Consider the following 9575-nt stretch of genomic DNA (forward strand, 5'->3'; position numbering starts at 1 on the left):
TGTAGGCTGTACAGGAGCTTGGCCTCCCCATCGCCTGTGAGAACATATAGAAATTGTAATTTTAAATTATGTCAACCAACCAGCTGGTATCAGTCTCTCTCTCTCTCTCTCTCTCTCTCTCTCTCTCTCTCTCTCTCTCTCTCTCTCTCTCTCTCTCTCTCTCTCTCTCTCTCTCTCTCTCTCTCTCTCTCTCTCTCTCTCTCTCTCTCTCTCTCTCTCTCTCTCTCTCTCTCCTGACAGCAAAGCCAGCCAACCATGTAACTACTTAGGTAAACATATTAATTACCTGTTGCCCAAAGTTCGGCCTAAGTGTTGGTAACTGGTCAGCCATGTTAAGAACATGGGCCACTGCGGGGGAAGATTTGGCGCGTATTGGTAACGTCAGGCCGTCTGGTTAAGTAGCCAATAGAAAACATTCCTGTATATTATGTTCATTGATTGGGTTAAGATGAACAGTCACTCCAAACATCCATTATTTAAACCTTCCTCGAAAATATCATGTAAAATTCAATACATATGGCGTCAAATTGGCCCCATACAATGCCAGGCAAAGTTCACCCACGAACGATGCTGCGTTTGTCATCGCGAAGGCAAAGCAAACATTAAAATGATTTGCCAGGGCCATGTTTGTCCTGTCCACACATCATCACGACTGTAAATCGCTTTGGATAAAAGCGTCTGCTAAATGGCATATTATTATTATGTTTCATCATCATCATCATCATCACCATCTGGTTGCCAAGTTTGTTGCCAAGGAGGGTACCACTACCAAGCAACCTACCAACTTCCAAGAAGGTAAGGGAGCAAGGAGCACTAAAACCACCCGGTGGGCGGTGCTACAAGTCACAGTGTACGTAATGAGGAAGCGGGAAACAACTGCAGAGAACAAGATGGCGGAGCAAACATTACAACACGATAATTATTTTATAAGAGACGTTGAGAAAAACGACGGATCTGTCTTGAAAATCAAACAGTGCTTTAAAGGAGACGTGGGCTGTGTGGTGTGGGATGCAGCAATCGTGCTGTCAAAATATTTAGAAACTAAACCGTTTTATGATCCTGGCTCGGGTGTGAACATGTGGGCTAACAAAAAAATTATTGAGTTAGGAGCAGGAACAGGAGTAGTGGGCCTTATGGCAGCATCTTTGGGGTGAGTAATGTTAAGTAGCTACTAAATGTTATTGTGAGCTTTTATCTATATAAATAGTTGACCAACTATTTGTTTAACTTCCAACTAAAGTCAACTACCTAACGTTAGTTAACTATAATGTTTCTGTCCAGCTGAACTGTATATACATAACTAGCTATCGAATGGTCTGATGAAATAATTTCAATCATAATTAACATAATCTCTTCCTCCATCTCTCTGTCTGTCCTGTAGAGCTCAGGTTACTGTGACAGACCTCGAGGACCTGCAGTCTCTACTCCAAGTCAATATCCAAGACAACCAGGCACTTGTCAGCAGTGGATCCATCACAGCCAAGGTACTAAAATGGTCTGTACTGTACTTATCCCAGTACTTGTTAGTTAATATAGAGATTGTATTACCTAAGACAAGGCAAGCTACAACTAGTCATCACAGTAGGCTATAATGTGTAAGCAAACAATGGATTTTCTATAGATGGGACATGTGATCTAGCCTAGTTCATGTCTCAAATGTGGAATTCTCTTATCTTTAAAGGGGTGAAAATGTGTCAGAGTTTCTACCACACCCACATTTTATCCTGATGGCGGACTGTATCTATTATGAACAGGTGTTGTACTTTCTCATTTACTGTTGTGATACTGAATTTGTGCAATTTGAATATTTGGGGGGGTAATACCGTGGCTCAGTTTTTGTGGGACTTGCTTTTTATTGCCTATACAACTGCCCAACACATTCAGTAATAGAACACTATTGATAGTGTTACTTTTAGTTCAATACATGGGCGAAAAATTACTTTGTTGTTTAACTGTTTACCGTCTGTTGTACTTAGTCTGTGAAGCCACTGGTGGAAACCATGAAACACCTGGTTGGACCTGAGACCAGCATCATATGCTGCTATGAACAACGCACAGTGGGTGTCAACCCCAAAGTGGAGAAGCAATTTTTTGAGGTGAGAATTCTGTCTGTCCTCGTTACCATATATACTGTTGTGTAAGGAAATGTAGTTAGCTGTTATATGTAAGCTTTTCATGTATCTTGTGGAGACCATCTTCCTCTTCAATGACGTGCTGTTCCTCTGTTCTGTTGTCCAATCAGTTGCTGCTACAAGACTTCCAGTCTGCGGAGATCCCTTTGGACAAGCAGGACCCAGAGTATAACAGTCCTGACATCCGCATCCTTCACATTCGCAGAGCTGTCTGAGTGAATGAGTGAGTGTCTGTGGATATGTGGTTGTCAGGGTTGTGTTATACAAATAATTGAATTGCACTCCTAAGGAGAAATGTCATGTACAGTTCACCTGACGGGAATTTAAATGGGATGGACCCCAGGGGAGAGCACTAATATTGAAAGAACTCATTTGAAAATCCTTCCTCGATATATCCATGTTGTCTTAGTTTGGACTATGAGTTTTATCAGACTGTGATACTCATTGCACCATGATTCTAAAACAATTCCCAGCTAATTAGAGGTAGACTCCGCGATATGACTTAGGTGCACAAAGTAAACAAACAGCATAGTGGATAAATTTCCGCAGCAACTGGAAGTGTTGAAGCGTGAGGCTAACTTCTTAGCTGTTTTGGTCCCGTACCTACCGCTCTCTAACAGCGAGAAGCAAACTCCTACACGTGCAGATACTGTGTGTGACTGTTTGAGCGAAGTCTTGCATCTCGCTCATCGCAATTCCTGCGGTGCTGATCGTGGCAAAGTAATTTCGCTGAGTCTACCGTTGAAAAGGAAAATAAAACATTATCCTACAGAACATGTTTTTCTCATTGCAGTATTTAACTGTTGGAACACATTTGTGGGATGATTCATTTTTAATAAAAGTTCATGAAATAAAGGAATTCTGACATTTGTTAATGATTTTAGCTCATTATAGAATGTCAAATAGACTACCAAACATTAGGAACACCTTCCTAATATTGAGTTGCACCCCCCTTTTGCCCTCAGAACAGCCTACATTTTTCTGGCCATGGACTCTACAAGGTGTCGAAAGCGTTCAAGAGGGATGCTGGCCATGTTGTCTCCAATGCTTCCCACAGTTGTGTCAAGTTGGCTGGATGTCCTTCGGGTGGTGGACCACTCTTGATACACACAGGAAATTGTTGAACGTGAAAAACCCAACAGCGTTGCAGTTCTTGACACAAACCGGTGTTCCTGGCACCTACTACCATACCCTGTTTAAAGGCACTTAAATATTTTGTCTTGCCCATTCACCCTCTGAATGGCACACATACACAATCCATGTCTCAAGGCTTAAAAATGCTTATTTAACCTGTCTCCTCCCCTTCATCTACACTCATTGAAGTGGATCAATAATGGATCATTGCTGTTACCTGGATTCACCTGGTCAGTCTGTCATGGAAAGAGCAGGTGTTCTTAATGTTTTGTATACTCAGTGTAATATAATATGCCATTTAGCAGACGCTTTTATCCAAAGCGACTTACAGCCATGTGTGCATACATTTTTACATATGGGTGGTCCCGGGGATCGAACCCACTACCCTGGCGTTACAAGCGCCATGCTCTACCAATTGAGCTACAGAGGACCACATGTATCATGTACAGCAGCAGAGTGCTAGTGTGTAGATATACAGTGTCTTCAGAAAGTATTCATACCCCTTGACTTATTCTACAGCCTAAATTAAAAACATTTTTCTCTCACCAATCCACACACAATACCCCATAATGACAAAGTGAAAACATGTTTTTAGAAACATTTTCACATTTATTGAAAATGAAATACAGAAATATCTCATTTACAGTATTGACACCCCTGAATCAATACGTTAGAATCACCATTGGCAGTGATTACAGCTGTGAGTCTTTCTGGGTAAGTCCAAGAGCTTTGCACACCTGGATTGTACAATATTTGCACATTCTTTTAAAAATTCTTTAAGCTCTGTCAAGTTGATCATTGCTAGACAGCCAATTAAAAGTCTTGCCATAGATTTTGAAGCGGATTTAAAACTAACTAGGCCACTCAGGAACATTCAATTTCGTTTTGGTAACCAACTCCAGTGTATATTTGGCCTTGTGTTTTAGGTTATTGCCCTGCTGAAAGGTGAATTTGTCTGCCAGTGTCTGTTGGAAAGCAGACTGAACCAGGTTTTTCTCTATGATTTTGCCTGTGCGTAGCTATATTCTGTTTATTTGTATCCTAAAAAAACTCCCTAGTCCTTGCCGTTGACAAGCATACTCATAACATGATGCAGCCACCACCATGCTTGAAATTATGAAGTGGTACTCAGGGATGTGTTGTGTTGGATTTGCCCCAAACATAACGCTTTGTATTCTGGACATGAAGTTAATTTCTTTCTCACATTTTTTGCAGTTTTACTTTAGTGTCTTATTGCAAACAGGATGCATATTTTGGAATATTTGTATTCTGTACAGGCATCATTCATTTCACTCTGTCATCTAGGTTAGTATTGTGGAGTAACTACAACGTTGATGATTCATCCTCAGTTTTCTCCGATCACAGCCATTAAACTCTAACTGTTTTAAAGTCCCTAATGGCCTCATGGTGAAATCCCTGAACGGTTTCCCTCCTCTCCGGCAACTGAGTTAGGAAGGATGCCTGTATAATTTGTAGTGACTAGGTGTATTGATACACCATCCAAAGTGTAATGAATAACTTCACCATGCTTAAAGGAATATTCAATGTCTGCTTTTTTTTACCCATCTACCAATAGGTGCCCTTCTTGCGAGGCATTGGAAAACCTCCCTGGTCTTTGTGGTTTAATCTGTTTGAAATTCATTGCTCGACAGAGGGACTTTACAGATAATTGTATGTGTGGGGTAGAGAGATGAGGTAGTCATTCAAACATCAAACTTATTATGTGACTTGTTAAGCACATTTTTACTCCTGAACTTATTTAGGCTTGTCATAACAAAGGGGTTGAATACTTGTTGACTCAAGACATTTCAGCTTTTCATTTTTTATTAATTTGTAAAAAATAAAATATATTCCACTTTGACATTATGGGGTATTGTGTGTAGGCCAGTGACAATCTCAACTTAATCCATTTTAAATTCAGGCTGTAACACAACAAAAAGTCAAGGGGTGTGAATACTTTCTGAAGGCACTGTAGATAGAAGCAGACAATCACTATTCTCTGTGATGTATTGAGCTATTTGTTCAGGGTGTGCGCCCTGTCCAGCCCTTACACATTGGTGCACAACATGGAGCGCTGAACATTAAATCACGCTGATTTAATACCCTGATCGTTCTATTGTGCATGATTAGTCATGGATTACTGGACTCCATGCAAACAGCTAGCTGGGGAACAGGCCTGGTGGATGGGAATGGTTCTAGCCATGTTCTCTCAGGTGACCTGCTTCTAGAATTGGCATCCACTGCCTTTCGTATGCCACAAACAGATGGGTCCATTAAACCAGTGTTTCCCAACAGCACACGTTTTTTTGTTGTAGCCCCGGACAAAAACACCCGATTCAACTTGTCAAAGGCTTGATGATTAGTTGCCAAATAGAATCATCCGGTACCACAACAAAAATATGTAGTGTTGGGGGTAGTCGAGCACACAACCCTCAGATGAGGCCCACTCACTTCTGTCATCATGAAGTGCTTTGAGAGGCTAGTTAATGATCATATCACCTCTACCTTACCTGACACCCTAGACCCACTTCAATTTGCTTACCGCCCCAATAGATCCACAGACAATGCAATCGCCATCGCACTGCCCTATCCCATCTGGACAAGAGGAATAACTATGTAAGAATGCTGTTCATTGACTATAGCTCAGCATTCAACACTATAGTACCCTCCAAGCTCATCATTAAGCTCGGGGCCCTGTGTCTGAACCCCGCCCGGTGCAACTGGGTCCTGGACTTCCTGACGGGCCGCCCCCAGGTGGTGAAGGTAGGAAACAACACCTCCACTTTGCTGATCCTCAACACAGTGGCCCCACAAGGGTGTGTGCTCAGCCCCCTCCCTGTTCACCCTTGACTGCGTGGCCACGCACGCCTCCAACTCAACAAACAAGTTTGCAGACGACACAACAGTAGTAGTCCTGATTACCAACAATGACGAGACAGCCTACAGGGAGGAGGTGAGGGCCCTGGGAGTGTGGTGCCAGGAAAATAACCTCTCACTTAACGTCAACAAATCAAAGGAGCTGATCGTGGACTTCAGGAAACAGCAGAGGGAGCACGCCCCTATCCACATCGACGGGACCGCAGTGGAGAAGGTGGAAAGCTTCAAGTTCCTCGGCGTACACATCACTGACGATCTGAAATGGTCCACCCACACAGACAGGCTGAATAAATTTGGCTTGGCACCTAAAACCCTCACAAACTTATACAGATGCACAATTAAGAGCATCCTGTCGGGCTGTTTTACCGCCTGGTACGGCAACTGCACCGCCCGCAACCGCAAGGCTCTCCAGAGGGTGGTGCGGTCTGCCCAATGCATCACCGGGGGCAAACTACCTGCCCTCCAGGACACCTACAGCACCTGATGTCACAGGAAGGCCAAAAAGATAATCAAGAACAACTACCACCTGAGCCACTGCCTGTTCACCCCGCTATCATCCAGAAGGCGATGGCAGTACAGGTGCATCAAAGCTGGGACAGAGAGACTGAAAAACAGCTTCTATCTCAAGGTCATCAGACTGTTAAATAGCCATCAGTAGGCGGCTTCCACCCGGTTACATAACCCTGCACCTTAGGGGCTGCTGCCCTATATACATAGATTTGGAATCACTGGCCACTTTAATGTTTACATATTTTTGCTTTACTCTTCTCATATGTATATACTGTATTCTATTTTATTCTACTGTATTTTAGTCTATGCCACTCCGACATTGCTCGTCCTAATATTGATATATTTCTTAATTCCATTATTTTACTTTTATGTGTATCGTTAGATATTACTGCACTGTTGGAGCTAGAAACACAAGCATTTCACTACACCCGCAATAACATCTGCTAAATATGTGTATGTGACCAATAAAACTTGATTTGAGGATGATTTTCATAGAAATTACCAGTCACTTCCATTTCTGAGCACTAGGGGGCAGTAGTTGCTCACAATGGGAAACAGTGAGCAAGTTGTGCTGCTTAACATGACAAGGTAACATTTCTAATTCTGAATGTAGATGTTTAATGTTGATTTGATTAAGATTTAACATATGAGAAGCTAAAGTAGACATTTACCATAATTAATACAATGAGCCACCATATCATGTTACATGTCATAGTTATTCTATACTCCATACTGTAGTTCAATGTTCATGCATCACCAAGTAGATCCAGCAAATAGCCAGCTTTCCCGAATGGCCTGGCCCTCTATGCAGGGGGAATTCCTCACCAAGCCCCAGATTAGTAGGAAGATTCTCTTTTTCAAGCATAAACCATGAAGCGCTCCCACAGGCATGCATGGGCCCCCTCGCAGCCTTTCATGCAGATCTCTGTTTACATAGTGGGGCTGTAGTGTTGTTGGTTGGCAGGTCTGCCTCCAATGCCCTCTCTTAATCTATATGGACTCAATGACATTTACAAACATGCAAGTGGGGGTTAAACTCCATGTTAAGTGCTTGCTGAGAAATTACTTTGTAAAAAAAAGTAATTTGTTATATAAATCAAATTTGGCAGATGAACTAATGATGATTAATAGGGATAGTAATCAAACTATACCAATCATTGTCTGGGTTCAATCAAGTGATCCACTTAGCAGTGATTCTAAAGAGGGTCGAGAAAAACCTACTATCCTTAAACTACCATCTGTGATGTATACTATTCACTCCCCTGAGTTTGGTCTTGTGTTTGTTAAAGTAGGATATTTGTATTTAAACAAACTTCTCAGATTTCAAATGCATTGCAATCTAAAGTGAATACCAAGAGATTTGTTTTAATCTAAAGCGGTCGGACAGAGAATTAATTAGTTCTCCATAATCCAATTTTGAGTGATTAAACAGTGGCTTTACTATATATTTATCTTTGTCACAGTTGTAAACATATATTATTATAATTGTTATTGTTTCATTCACACCTGCACTGTTGGGGTCTCGGCGCTTAAGAATTTCACTATACACTGCAACTACATGTGCATGTGACTAAATAAAAAAATGTAACCTAATCAGTATACACACACCTCCCTTTCCTATCAAAAATATACTTGAGAGACAAAAAAAAGGGGTGGATATCAGAGCCTTTTACAAATACACATACTGTACATTCCAAAATGTCCTAGTCACAAACACACATAGGAGACAGAGATTAAAGTGTGCGTGTTAGTTGAATGAATCACAGACCACCACCCTCAAATCCCTCAAGGCCTTCTTGGCTGATAATACATAGCCTCTAGGTCCTTCCACTCAACAGGAAAATGCAGGAGTGATGTGGCAATTGCACAGAGAGATGAATTGCCATTTGTTGCCTTTGCTATAAATAACCAAAACAGATAATTTGAGATAATTACTCCTAGTGGCTCTCTTTCTCCCTCCGTATGCTCTCCAAGTGCCACTGGACTGTAAGGATCAAAGTAGTAGGGCTTCCTATTCAATCCCCTCTTCTCCTTGGCCAGGATATGTTTAGCCTAATTACTTTGACACAGAGCCGGTATTGAGTGTCATCCTCCTCCCCTCTGGGTGGTGAGGACAGGGCAGAGGGATGGAGGGGGAAGTCCAGTACATGGTATCATTGAGCAGCATTTCAGATTGTCTCTCTCTCCTCTCCCTTGCAGTTTCTCCTGCTATAAAATGTTAAAGCTTACGTTCTCTGAAAATGTATCCTCTTTTTGGTTAATTAGGCTAGCACTACAGGGGAATACAGTAAGAAGGCTTTCACTGAAATGAGAACAGCTGCCATGGCAAGAGGAGCTCTGCGATTCCTGCATTCTGATGATGAACTTGTCTTTTTGGACCTGAGTGTTTCATTTTATAGTTATACTGTATGTGTGCACCTGTCCGGTGTATATGACAATAAACAAATATATATTTTTAATGGTATAACAATTTTTGACAAGCAGAAATATTACTGCTTAAAAAAAACAATAAGGACTGCTGGTGGCCAATATTTAGGAAATACTATTAGTATTCAGAGGCAATTCTGCCAACTGATGGCTCTATTACTGGAAAACCTCAATGTGGAGCAAAGTTTTGTAAACCTGCCTACACAGTTACTGTGAGATACAACTCCCAAATACCACTTCCTCTGTTTCACAGTTCTGAAGTCATAATGATGATGATCATGTGATGGGGCTACTGTTTCCAGTCTTGCATGCAGGTCATCATCCTCAGGTTAGGGAGTGCTCTGTAAAGGTGCTAGACATTCTGGAGCACATTCCCAAACCTCTGCATAAATTCCACAGACAACGAGAGAGAGAGAGAGAGAGAGAGAGACTGCTGCATCACAGCCTAGTGACACAGAGGAGCCTTTGTGTTATCCTCATCAAGCTGCTGCCACT

The 9575-nt window shown here is 41.8% G+C and overlaps 1 protein-coding gene across 4 annotated transcripts; it reads left to right on the plus strand.

Annotated features, from left to right (window-relative positions):
- The first annotated feature begins 851 nt into the window (after positions 1 to 851).
- Positions 852 to 4815, plus strand: vcpkmt (valosin containing protein lysine (K) methyltransferase). 4 transcript variants are annotated; one of them, XM_084182321.1, is made up of 6 exons: positions 852 to 1150; positions 1382 to 1495; positions 1682 to 1754; positions 1977 to 2096; positions 2243 to 2355; positions 3098 to 4815. In XM_084182321.1, exons 1-5 carry the CDS (start codon positions 858 to 860, stop codon positions 2345 to 2347), a joined length of 705 nt encoding a protein of 234 aa, XP_084038447.1. In that variant the 5' UTR covers positions 852 to 857; the 3' UTR covers positions 2348 to 2355; positions 3098 to 4815. The 4 variants fall into 4 exon arrangements, with proteins under 4 accessions (XP_084038447.1, XP_084038448.1, XP_084038446.1 ...); XM_084182322.1 differs by having other exon boundaries at positions 3103 to 3121; XM_084182320.1 differs by lacking the exon at positions 3098 to 4815 and having other exon boundaries at positions 2243 to 2906.
- The last annotated feature ends 4760 nt before the right edge of the window (positions 4816 to 9575 follow it).

The sequence above is a fragment of the Coregonus lavaretus genome (genome assembly GCF_964263955.1).
Source record: "Coregonus lavaretus genome assembly, chromosome: 18".
Lineage (NCBI taxonomy): Eukaryota > Metazoa > Chordata > Actinopteri > Salmoniformes > Salmonidae > Coregonus > Coregonus lavaretus.